The 13,680-nt window shown below is 40.7% G+C and overlaps 1 protein-coding gene across 1 annotated transcript in view; it reads left to right on the top strand.

The window, feature by feature from the left end:
- Positions 1–1,547: 1,547 nt before the first annotated feature.
- Positions 1,548–13,680, top strand: part of pax5 (paired box 5) — a 202,665-nt gene continuing 190,532 nt past the window's right edge. Inside the window, exons 1-3 of the mRNA XM_067983345.1 lie at positions 1,548–1,726; positions 9,858–10,055; positions 13,143–13,207. Coding sequence (XP_067839446.1) covers positions 1,548–1,726; positions 9,858–10,055; positions 13,143–13,207 — 442 coding nt within the window. The remainder of the gene's footprint in view (positions 1,727–9,857; positions 10,056–13,142; positions 13,208–13,680) is intronic.

Genomic DNA, 13,680 nt, shown 5'->3' with positions numbered 1-13,680 from the left:
TTTTTAAAAACGGTTCTTGTTATCAAAGTCATGCATTTTTATAATCCGATTCCGAATTTCTCCGATCCAGGTTTGAATTGTATATATATTCGTTACGGCCCGTTTGTAATAGTAAATAATCGCGGCTTTATTTTTTTTAAAAAGGGACCAAAATCTCAGAATCAAACTTCGGAATTTAAACAGACCTGGTAGGAAATCTGATGACATTTATTTTTTTTAAATAACAACTAATCTTCCAGTTAGTATTTTTTTTGCTCCAGATCTAAAATGAGATACCAACTCACTGAAAAAAACGGAAGTAATGCGTCATTTTTTGGCTCATTAACAAAACGTTAATTTCACTTATTACTAAAACCAGTAAAAGTAGCAACGAAGGAGGCGTCCAGGCTCTAAGTATCACCCGAAGCCGATTACCCCTGTGCTGCAGGTATCAATCCGTTCTCGTTATAACTTTCCTTCCCTCTGGCTGTGACACAGACTAATAAAAAAAACCCTGGAGATTTAAATGGGACGATTTATTTCAAACACTCCCAGGTTTTGCAATATTACAATTTTGTAACCGATCTGCATCTTGTGTTGAGGGGCAGTATTTTATTTCTGAATATAGATCCCATTCCTTTGATTTCAATTTCGAATCATTTTAGAAAAAAAAATCTAATTATCGTTTTGAGTTAGGATTTATCATTCACTTTCCGATTCGTTTTTTTGAAAGACTTGTAGTAATTTACTGTGGTATTAGGATAAATAATTTACTATTACTTTTTATTATTTTTTAAGCAAGTTAACCCACGAGCTGACTCGGACAGTCTAGTAAACATCTAAAACATTCTATCACATTCGGTGTGAGAATCGAGCCACTCGCAGTTCTGCAGCCGATTACTCAAAAGGAACCCGTCTTGGTCCCAGAGGTTGTGACTAAAATCGGTCCACAAATCTCCAAGCGACCACTTTGTGTTTACAGGAAGCTGAAGTTTCACCGAAAGGGGCTCGTTTTCTGTTTCGAATTCAGGGGATCACTTTCGCTTTCAGTGAACGATTCATGTGTGTATTTACCTCACAACAATAATCATTCATATATATATAAAAAGCTGGGAACTGGAGCTAGTATTGGTGTATATTATATAAATTGTACAATGCACGGGGTACGTGCCCTGTCCCTGTCCTGAGGTCCAGTTGCTGGCTGAGAGCGTATGGTTGTGATGGGCGGTGATATGAGGGAAGCTGCTGTGCCCCTGTGTCCCTGGACATGCTGATGCGGGAGCCCATGTTTGAAAAGTGTTCCCCTCTTTAACACTTTGCGGTGTGTTCCACATCCTCCTGGGTTTCTCCTCACTACCCGATCTGCTGCAGTACATCCCAACCCCGTTCCTCCTTTCCCCCTCCTCCCCTGGACGGTGGAAAGTCACTTAGTGCAGAGTTCTGTCCTCCTCGCTCCCATATCTCTGCTGGCCCTGTGTTTTGCCGATAAATCTGGCTGGGAGATGCAGACTGAGTGTTGGAATTCTACTGTATAGCTGCAGTGTTTCTTTTCTCTCTCTGTGTTTTGTATGTTGTATACAGGGCATGGCGGGGTGAATCAGCTCGGAGGGGTCTTTGTGAATGGCCGCCCTCTCCCCGATGTTGTCCGGCAGCGGATCGTGGAATTGGCCCACCAAGGGGTGAGACCCTGCGACATTTCCAGGCAGCTCAGGGTGAGCCACGGCTGCGTCAGCAAGATTCTGGGCAGGTAAGAAGCAAGACGAAGAGAGAAATGTCACACAGGGTATCTGTCTGGAACCAAACGGGATGCAAACTGACAATTGCAGGTCTGCAGCAATAATCTTTTACATAAAAGTTAACCCGGATAAAAGGAATTGGATAGAGTAACCGAATTCAAAATTATCCAGAAATAATACCTTGGGTTCGGTGCCAGATCCCGAGCAGGTATCAAAAAGCTTAAATCAGAAATTATAATGCAAACAGGAAGACGTTGATCATCGGGCTGTGTGATTCAGCGGAATAGTAACAATGGAAACAATCTTACAGGCAAGAGAGCAATAATGGGAAATAGTGTTAGAGGCAAGAGAATCGGAAGTAATTCAAACCTAACACTACAGATATGAGGAGCAGAAATAATCCAAGAGCGACACATCCCAGACAAAGCCGTTCCTGCAGGTAATCCATCAGAAAGGATATGACAACAAGGTAATCCTTAAATTAAGAGAATCAGATATCAGAGAATAGCAGAAAACGATTCACCGAAACCCCAGCAAGTAAAAGCTACGCATAATACAGAAAAAAAAATCCTTAGGTTATAAGAAAGCAAAATAATCCTTTAATGTATGTGAACCCTTCGGTACAGGCAGTAAACACCTGGTAGGTACACAGATAAACACTCAGAAATGCCTAGAAAACGTATAGATACAGTTAACACGCACACTAGTGTGCAGGGCAGTGGCTGTAGGCATCGCTGCTGTTTCAGCGTAGGTCTCACTGTTAGGTTTATAGCAGAGACAGTGTCCTGTTTAAGGTAACAGGGAGAGGCAGTCTGGTCACTTAGCACATCATGCCTTCTCACTGCAAACGCCAGCCCTGACCGCTGTCCTGCCTTTAGACGGACCGATACCCACACAGCCTGGTAATATAGACAAGGGCAACGGAAACAGGTGCCTGAGCGTATACAGCTGTGCACCTAAAGGGGCACAAGGGTACACAAACATGTAACATTACACGTATACACAGACACAAACATTTTCAACTGGGCTCTATGCACAGAATACCCAATCACACTAAAATGAAACCATGCCAAGTAGTATATGCACGTCCACAAACGTGAACATCTGCACACACGCCGCACTCAAAGCCACGTGAACACCAACAAGCAAAACGCTGCATATTTAGACAGACAGAAAGGAAACGTACGTATACAAATTCACAACTCAAAGGACCAATCTAAACAAGGCACATACCTTATATTTATCGCTCTCTTACACCCTGGCATTCGGTTTAATGAGAGATTCATATTTCATATTTCATATATTTTTGTGATGACGCATTTTGTTACAGGAAGTCGTCCACATTCCACACTAAAGTAACTTAATTTCCTTTACAAATTGCCTCACTATTAATTTTAAGAATTCAAATTGGTAGAGTTCATAGTTTATCCTTCTGGGATGGGAGAGGTGTAACCATCATATCGTGGAGAGATATTACGGCAGGAGTTGTGTGAGACGGGTGGGATTTGGGCAGATTAAACCCCTCCAGTAGGTTATAACACCACGATTTATAATAGCAATTATATGTGCATGAACATTGAGACTGGAGTACAAGAGAGGGTGTCATTACCCGTGTCACATATATTTATCAAAACACAGGCGGGAGATGAACTTTTTTATTGATGCTCTGCCAGCGCTCGGGTCAGTGATAATCTGAAAACTTTTTTTTTGCTCTAGTTAATTCTTATTTCCCTATTTTGATTAAAATACACCTGGAGGCGCTCCATATTATTTTCAGAGGATTCTCTGTGTCCCTATTTTATCGATGAGAACTCTGTACTAAATAGTGAGGTGTCCCGAGTTGTCTTTGGATCTGGTACACGGGGTGTAACGCGTCTGGGCCATCACGGCAAGGAAACCAGTCCTGTTCGAAAAGCTTTTCACTGCATTTAAAATCTGTAAACTGCCACTAAAGGGACATTTGGCTACAAAAAGCGGGGTTGACCCATCTCAATCCCTCGGCGGGGAAACATTACTTTAAAAATTAATTGACATACCGGAGATTCGAGGGCTGGAAGTTTGGGTTTAAAAAACTCAATTTTTTTTGGTCATAAAACGGCCAATAATTAGACAAATTAAACGAAATGTTGGCGAAATCTTCGCCAGTCGTTTTTGGAAGTCCATGGATCTGATAAATATCGTTGGATTCAAACTATAGTTGGACATCTGACCCTGGATAGTTGATTGAACTTGGTGAATGCGACAGTTTCTGCGCCGATTGAATCGGATCGCAGTTCCCATTGTATCGTGCACCTTTTTGTATATTTTCTTTGTTCTTGTATAATTTACAACACGCCAAACGACGCATAATTAAATTGCAGATGTTTCATTTGAACCCCGTGCCAGGCTTGAAAGTTGGTCAAACGAATAATGAAACACTTGCTAAACAAGGGTGTTACAAGTCAGGGCAGAACGGTGCTTGTTTGTAAGTATAGTGTCGGGGAGCGTTTAAACAGACAGGCGTTAGAATAAACTCCAATTACATTAGCAAATCATTGCAACATTGCAACAGTCATGACTTCCCTTACATTTCCTATCGGCTTCATTTGAGTTATTAATCTCAATGAATCTGACACGACTTTAGAAAGGCTGTCATTTACTAATGAATTTAATAATTAACTACTGGTCACCGATTGCCTTCCGTGTTAATGAAAATCTAATAAGTTCCTAGCCAACTTTCACGGTTCACCTGTAAGCAAAAATAAGCCGTTTGAACAAAAACTCGGTTAATTCTCTAATTTTCCAGTCCCTCGCCGCCACTAACTCCTACCGATCGGACTCTGAGTAGTAATGGAAAGCTGTTGGATTCAGGTCAGTCTCGTTCAAGGAAAGAAAAAAATAAATGCTTTTAAAAGGAAAAGCAAATCAGAGTTAGTGCGGCTTGTGGAGGGAAGGGCGCTCGGAGCGCAGTGAAGCAGGGATTAACATTCAGGTCCCCACTGACTGAGCCTTAAACACATCCAGCAGTCCAGGGTTCACACCAGTCACTCTTCCACCGCCTCTGTTACATGCATTTATTCCCTGCAAGTTTTGTTTAACAGAGAGAGTCACAATGCTTTTGCATTCAATTCCACTCCGTTTAAAACAGATCAGAAGACCCACTCCAACCGTATTTTACAGAAATAGGAACAGTGTTATATGTAAATGCTTTTGCCTCTCGGCGCCCGTTTAGGTGGGACGCATAATTTCGAATTAAACTGTAATTGTTCTTTTATCTGAAATATTTGGTGATTTATTGATCTATTTTCCAGTGTAGGTGTATTACCCCGTGTGAAGAGCACTGTAGTTAATCGGTTTAACAACGCAAAACCGCCCTCACTGTTTAAAGCTTCACTTCAAAAACTTTCACTCTTTCTTGATTCACTCAGCAGTTCTGCCGCCGTCGTCACTCAGTGTCTAACATGTTTTCTTTTTATTTATTTCTTTTGCTGGCGTTGCAAGGAGAGGGCTTCTTAAAGATCATTTTATTCCGAATTGCCTTGCTTGCTAAACAGGGGACACTAATTCAGAGCTAATTTATTTCATTTTGGGATCTGTCAGCAGGCTGGGGAGTTTCAAAGGGTATCGCCCCCTCCCCATTACACAGCAGGGATCTCGGTTTAAGATCCCTCACTGTCGATTTATTTCAATCAGTAATACGGTAACCTGTCCTTAGACAATCCTTCATAGAGAATAAGTCTGACCTTGAAATAAGAAAGAGAGACAGAGAGAGGCAGAGAGAGACAAAGAGAAACAATGAAAGAGACAAAAACAGAGAGAGACCGTGAGAGAGATACGTATGAAGAGAAGATATTATTTAGCCAATTTGCCCCATCCTGGATTAAAAGGAGTGTTTGGACCGGGATGGGGTAAATTCGGGATGGATGCCTTTTGCCGGAAGTGAGAGGATTGATGCTCTGTGCTGCCCTTCAGGGCTGACTCGGCTCCTGCTCGCACGGATGTGCATGCCAAGGCTCGAGTTTCTAACAGACACCTGGATCGGTTGTAAAGCACTTGCAATAAGTCAGTAATAGGAGCATCCTGAAGGTGTCTCTGTTTGGTGAGTTGTCTCTCCACTTGGCCGTTAGTCTTCTGGAGGTGTCTCAGCCCCTTGTGGAGGTTCAAAGCTCTGTTTCCAGGAAGAAACAAGAACTGGGGGGCACGTTTTCTGGGTGCCAAAGTAATTCCCCTGCAAGTCTTGGCTACAAGGGTTTGATAACTCTACATTCTGTATTTTTGACTGAACAATGTCAAACAATTTATGTCCCACCATTGTCAATGTGGCTAAACCATGGTTCTGAACGGGAAGGTGTAGACTGCAGTCTGCATTGGTTAAATATTCACATTCATCTTCCTCTCCCCGTCTCTCTGTTTGTCTGTCCCTTTCTCCCTCTCCATCTCTCCATCTCTGTTTCACTCTGTCTCTGTCTATCTGTTTCACTCTTTTTCACTCTCTTTTTCTCTGTCACTCTTTCTCTCTCTTTCTGTCTCTCTCGTTCTCTATCTCTCTATCCCTTTCTCTGTTTTAGCGTGAGTTTCTCGGTCTGTGTCTCATTTTTTCCCCTCTCCCTCCCTTTTTCCGTGCTCTAACTGAAATCTAGCCCACCACGTTCAGGACCAAGGACAGCGGCCCTTTTCCTTTTTATCCGCTTTTCCTGGTTGTACCGATTTGGGCTATTTGTCCTAAAGCTGCGAGAATGTCGAGCGTACACCGATGAGCAAAGGGCCGAAATCAATAGGAACTTTTGGACTGTCGCACAGACTGGCGCCACATCACTGCCAAAACTCACAGAAGACGCAGTATCCAAAAGCAGTACATTAAAGTCGATTTTTAAAAAAATCAAATGGAGACAGAACTAACCAGAAGTGATCAGATCTGGGAGGTCCGGCACCGGGTGACTATAACGAAAAATCCGCGAGCTAAAAGGGAGAAAAACAAAACCAGAGGGAAGGAGACAGAAAGGGAGGAGTGTGCAGTTATGAAACTAAAGATTTTCAATTTAAAATGTGAGCCGAAAGATAGATACAGATTAAAGCGGGTTAGTAATTCCGCCTCTCACTTGGATGTAGATACTGCACAGAAAGGACGTCTGCACATTTTACTAGTGGTGTCCGTTTCTCATTTTCTGTTTCCTTTATTTTTTCTTTCATCCTCTCACTATCTCCTTTTAAATATTTCCCGCTTTCTTATTCATCAAATTTTGACTCTAATCCTTTACCTTTGATTCTTTCAATGTTCGGGGTGAAATAGGAGGTCAGCTTGAGATAAGGGGAGGGGGAAATCAACAACAACAACTTGCATTTCTATAAATCAAAAGTATAAGAGAACTCTAAAACTTCACTAGTGAATCATCTACAAAAAGCCTTTGGTTCATTTACACAACTAGAGGAGGGTTTCAGGGACAAACAGAAAATAAGTAGGGAGTTAAAACTTTGCTTTTCAATGTGAGTGAGAATTGACCTCTGACCTCCTTTGACATATTGTAAAACAGAACATTTTTTGGAGTTTGTCAGAAAAATCGAAATGTCCTCACCCCTTATTTTTTGACGGTTCTTTAACACCTGATGAACAACGTTTAAGTTGCAGCTCCTGCCCCAATTTTGGAGCGTATGGATCAGAATAGTAGGACCTTTCTTCCACTGCCTGTCTCCTTTCATGTTCCTTGTATCCTTTGCTTTTCCTTCTCCTAAATCCCATTTCAAATACCAGTGTGTAAAACTGGGTCATAGGAAAAACCGGGGCTTCACGTTTTCCCATTCACTCTGGCAGTGGAGGGCTGTGTTTGCAGGGAACTCCATGACTTGGATCTGGCAGTGTGTGGGATTGAGGCTGGAAATCTACGGTGTGTAATTCCACAAGAGAGCAGACTGGCCAATGAACCACTGACACCATGGGTTGAGCCTTCAGATACCTTGTTTTCATACTTTATACACGTTACATTATATCAAGGTTTCTTGATAGACGAGGAATTTGGTTTCCTGGCATCTTGGTCAAAACCTTGCTCACGATGGGATTCATTTCTCTGAAGATTTGAGGTTAAAACAATAGTTAATGTGAATGGGCCTCTGTATATTCAGGCCATAGATTAATTTTCTTATTAGAATAAAGTTCGTCTGCTCTGTCCCTCTCCCGGATTTACATTGTTTCCCGTTTGACACAATAAATTGAAGCAGAAAATATACACGCAGCAGTGTTAAATTTGGCAATGGTTGTCTAAGACAGCATTTCACTGGTTTAACAGTGTATCTCGAACACCTGAAATGGAAAATTAATTTTCACTATTTTAATTAAGAAAAGAAATGAAATATACAAAAAAATCTTAACAGCAAGTACAGCCTATGTTGACGTTCCCTTTTTAGCAGATATTGCCACGACTCAGCTGGAGTTTAGAGAGGAACAATCCGATGCTACTTGGTTTAACTGTCAGAATTGCTTCATGTACATTGACCGCAGGCATTGGAGTAATATTTTTGATATTTTTCTCCCAAAATTTCTAGTCAACTGATGGACAAAAAAAAACCCTGCACTATTCACTGAAACTGGGGCTGGGCTAACAACCGCTTCAGAGTTGATTGGAATAGAGAGACAGTGCCTTTTACAAATCTACAAATAAAAACCAGAAAAAAAAGACTTGTATTTATAACGTGGCTTATCACATCTCTCAGAAATGTCCCGAAGTGCTTCACAGACAATACTTTGAAGTGCATTTACTGTTGTTATGGAGATCATTTTAATGTACCTGAGTTAACTTGATATTGGAAATATTAACATTATCTCTGTCAGTCTGACCATCCATTACTGTTTCGGTGTACTGATACAGGGGGTTTATTAAGACTTTCCTCCCTGTCACTGTATGGTATTCTGATTTTTCCCACACTGTTCTTGCATCTATTCTGTGTCTTGTCCCTCTTTCATGGCCTCGTTCTCCCTCTTTATTCATTCTCAGTCTAAGCTGCTTTTCCCTTCCCTTCAGCCTCTGTTGTACCTTCTTTCTTCCTCTCCCTTGGTTTCTTTCCTGGCTGCTTTGTTTCTCTTTTCTCTCTCCCTTTGTTGCACTTGCAGCCTGGTTTCCTTCTGACATCACAGAATTCTGTCTCCCTTTTTCTCATTCTTTGTGGACTTTGATGCTTGTTGTGTTAGAGATGTGCAAGCAAAGATTAAAATATCTGGGAAGGTTGAGCAAAAATAGAAGAAATAAAAGCATTAGAATTATTAAAAGTAAAACATTACGTAAAATATTAAGTAGAGTAAAACTGAACTAGCAGTAAACAGAAATAACTCAAAATTTAAAAAATTGAAAATAATTGATGCGTGATGGAAAAGTAGAAGCTAATTCAAAATACAGCCTACAGTTTATTTAAGGTACTCCAGGCAAAGCATTTCACGATAGTCCGGATCTGGATGTCCACCCTTATCCATCTGCCACCATTATTTCATAATAAAAGATTTTTAAAAAACCTGATACCATCAAAACTGAAATTTGCATTTTGTTGTTCTCGAACTTTTAAGGTGAAAATCCAAAGGAAAAAGAGCAAGTTACAGTAAAGATTATAGACCATCCTGTACTATTACGCTAATGAGATCACCGTCTGACAATGTGTTAAAAAAATCGGTCGTTTTCACTTTCAAGAAACCTGCTGGAAGTGACTACTTTGCAAATGATTAACTTGTAATTTCATTAGTATGGAGATCACTGAGCCAAGTCAAGCAGTTTCTCTCCTTGCAACACGTACGTATACGCACACAAACACACATATATATACATACACACACACAAACACACATATATACATACACATGTACACACGTATACAAGCATACATGTATACACCACACACGTACATACAAATCAGCTCTTGTCATCCAAACCCTTCTTTTAACATTAACAAAAAGAGATCAAAATGCTTTATTGATTTTTCACTTAAACAAAAGTTTTTTTTCCTACTTTTTGATCACTCTAATGGGACGTGAAATTTTGTCTTGAGTGTGTCACAAATACCGAACAAAAAATGACTGGCGTTAACCCTTTAAGTGAATTCTGCTTGCAGATTAGATTTTTTGTTCAGGATTGTGCCTAATCTCAAGTAATGTTCTACAACTTCTTTCTCCTTTTCTTTTTAAAGGTACTATGAGACTGGAAGTATTAAGCCAGGAGTCATCGGAGGATCCAAACCAAAGGTCGCTACACCCAAAGTGGTAGATAAAATCGCCGACTACAAGCGTCAAAACCCCACCATGTTTGCCTGGGAGATTCGAGACAGACTGTTGGCAGAGCGAGTCTGTGACAATGATACAGTGCCTAGTGTCAGTTCTATTAACAGGTACTGACCCATAGGGGGTGCACTGTCCAATACTAACCCACACTGGGACCCTCAGTCTTCATAACACATCAGCTACATTCTGTTTTTGCAGTTTGTAAAGAACATTTGGAATAGATAGACAAAAGAAAAAGATAACAGCTCATAGCACTAGCTCTCTGAGGGCTTTGGTTTTAAAATATATATATATATATACACATTTTAAATGTTATATTTAATTTCCCCCCATCCCCTCCCGATCTTCTGAAGACTTAGACTCCTAACTGAGGTACAGTTCTACAGGTGCTGGGCCATTCTGATATCCTGCCCATGTGGTCATTCCTCATTCAGCACTGTCCTCTCTCCTACTCTCTTCAGTAACCTCCTCCTCACATCATCCAACCCTGTTGGCTCTTTTCCTGCTATGTTCATCAGCTTTCTTCAGATTGATTGCTCTCAGCACTCACAGCTGTCACCCCCTTATTGTACAATGTGTGGATCACTATATCCTCATTTCCCTCCTGCTTTTCATTATGGGGTCCATAAAATTTAGTTTCTTTCAATTCTTCTAAGACACAGTTTCTTCATATCTGTCACAAGTCTAAGCAACAGCCCCCATGTCTAATCTTTAGCTCCATGCATAGTCCTTCTTCACATTTATGGCCACACTACCTGCCATGACCTCAAATGGAACATTCACATCTCCACCATTGCTGAAGCTGCCTCCACATAGCCCAGCTTTGCCTTTCATGACAAACACTTTTTTCATCAACAACTCTTTGCTCTCAGTTGCCCAAGTCTGTTCAAAGACTTGAATACTGCCCCAATGGCCTCTTTCTCCCACTGCTAGACAGGATGCAATCCCTTTCTCACCTTTAACCTTAAACTTCTCACTCTCTCTATTTGATCTATACTACTCTGAGCTTTCTTCTCTTTTCTTTTAAGTTGCAAATAGATCATCCTAAATACTCTTCCATCTGCCTACATCTGCATTGCGTTGAAATTAAAAACACATTGCACAGTCTACTCCTCGAAATGATTCTTTCCTGGGTCTTCAAAACTGTGAAATTCATACATCCCTCAGACTTTTCCTCCTTCTATACCTTTAATGCCTTTAAAACCCAAGTTTGGCATCACTTAATCACTTCTTTCTAATTTACCTAATTTTATGCTTTTTAACCCTTTCCCTCCCTAAATTCCATTGCCTCTCCACTTTCTTCTCCTCCTTTAAGACCCTCCTTAAAACCCATCTCTTTAACCATCCCTCCGAATATCTCCTGCTCTGGCATGGCATCCATTTTTTTTGTTTGATTATGCCTCTGTGAAGCGCCTTGGGACATTTTTGTTTATGTTAAAGGCATTATATAAATGTAAATTGCTGTTTGTGATGCCTTGTCCTCAACAACAACAGCAACTTGCATTTATACAGCACCTTTAATGTAGTAAAATGTCCCCAGGAGTGTCACAGGAGCGTAATCAGACAAAATGTGACATCCATCCACACATGCGTAATTCCAACATGGGTTACTGAATAATTTTCCTCTCCCTATCCCAGGACTGATGGCAACAGTTGTAGCACCTACACCACTATCCTTGTTAATTCAGCATAAACTGTGGATCAAACCAAAGACCTAACAGGTCTGTTTGGCTCAGTCACTTCCTGTTTTTAGTAGCTAAGCCATCAGGGAGCTCAAACTACATCTTTTATTTTTATAAAATGCTGATCTGCACTAACATGGAACCCGCTTAACATAATTGGAAGTTTTAAATTTGTATTATCATTGTACTTGGTATAGAAATCTCAACCATCAGAAATGCACCAGGTTAGATACACTTCAGCAATCAGGAGGTAAACAGAGGAAAGATAGAAATTATTAAAATCTACAAGAAAATTTATATCAGTTAAATGTCATTTGAAAAAAATCTGATATTAAGGCAGTTAGATACAAAGAGTGTAAGCCCGATACTTGGGCCACTGATGAAGGCAGGAATGGGATTCACCATTGGAATTCTGCTGTAACAGTTTAAAAAAAGAATCAAACTGTACAATAGCAACTTTATAAAACTGGTTGTGTATTAACTTCCATCAACAGAACAGGAGTTACATTCTGTGGCAGCATTAATGGGCCATGCTTTGTGTTTTTTTGATCTTAAACTGGATTATTTAGGCGTGCATCGATTTACAATAAACACTTTATTATTAAAGAATAGTAACTTCAGAAAACATCTCTATGTAAAAGATGGACAACCATTGTATATTTTTTGTAATCCTGCGTTTGGAGCAGAGTGTTCCCAAAACCCCATGACAGGGCGGACTCAGACAATGGAGATCAGAGTGTCCCACCAGCAGGATGTAACTTTACACCCATAGTTCTCCATCCTAAGGGACAGACAAAAAATAGCAGTCACAAATTCCACAGGGAGGGAGGGAAGCCTAAAGTCAGCCTTGGCTCAGTGGTAGTACTATTACTCCTGTACAGTGGATAGTTGGAGGTTCAAGCCCCATGTCACGATTTGAGTACATGATCTTGGCTGACACTTCAGTGCAGTACTGAGGGTGCGCTGAAGACCAAACAGAGCTCGGTCTGCCTTTCAGGTGGCTTTAAACAATCCTTGGCACTTTTTCTGAAGAAGAGCAAGAGTTCTCCTGGTGTCCTGGCCAACATTCATCCCTCAAAACTACCAAAAACAAAATATCTGGTCATTCATCTCATTTGCTGCTTGTGGGACATTTTAACGGTACTTCATTGGTTGAGAAGCACTTTAGGACACCCTGAGCATGTGAAAGGTTCTTTCCTTAGTGGGCAATGAACACTCACACAGTACCGTAGTCAGTAGTCTGGGAACTGGTGGGCTCCCTTTTTCTTGGCTGGGACATGACACATGATAAACGGGAACGGGAGAGAAACTTAACTCCTCGAAACACACGCATAAGCTATTTATTTTGCAGATATTGTTATGTGATAGGAATTTCACATGTAATTCAAAAGAGAATTAAGGTATTGAAAGAGTTAGTAGAAAATGACCAATTAGGAGACAATGATTTATTTTTCTTTTAACAATGCATTCTTGAAAATTGATTTTCTTTCTTTAAATTTTACTTTTATTCAGGATTATTCGAACAAAGGTGCAGCAGCCTCCAAACCAACAATCGCCAGTCTCATCCCATACTATAGGTGAGAGTCATTGCTACACTGTTACTTCACTTCTGTAGGAGAGACATTGCTGTAAATCTTGGAGGAATCTGATATTCTAGTTGGGGAGTAATTACATCTACAGCTCCTTATCTGTGTCGAAGTTCATTCTTGCTCTGTCTGTCCAACCCCTTCCTGTGCTGTTGTTTGTGACCCCCTCTTCCCCTATTCTCCCTGCCTTTCCTGAAGACAGTGACTCATTCTGGGGTACAGTTCCACAGAGAGTGCCCATTCTTCACATGAGAGCTAGGCCGATGCTTCAGGATAAGGAACTGTTCTGGGAACACTGAGAACAGATCTGTAGACATTCAGAATCTGCAAATATGTCCAAATGCACTGATATTTGTTGTGAGTCTCACAGTCTTTGTGCTTTTCTCCCAATCAGATGGAAAATATCCTGAATGTAATTGATTCTTAATGAATTGATTTTAGCACCTGATTCTCTCTACTTTTTA

Source organism: Heptranchias perlo, chromosome 4 (assembly GCF_035084215.1).
Source record: "Heptranchias perlo isolate sHepPer1 chromosome 4, sHepPer1.hap1, whole genome shotgun sequence".
Classification (NCBI taxonomy): Eukaryota; Metazoa; Chordata; class Chondrichthyes; order Hexanchiformes; family Hexanchidae; genus Heptranchias; species Heptranchias perlo.
Note: the sequence above shows the minus strand (reverse complement) of the source record. Positions and strands in the feature narration are given on the sequence as shown.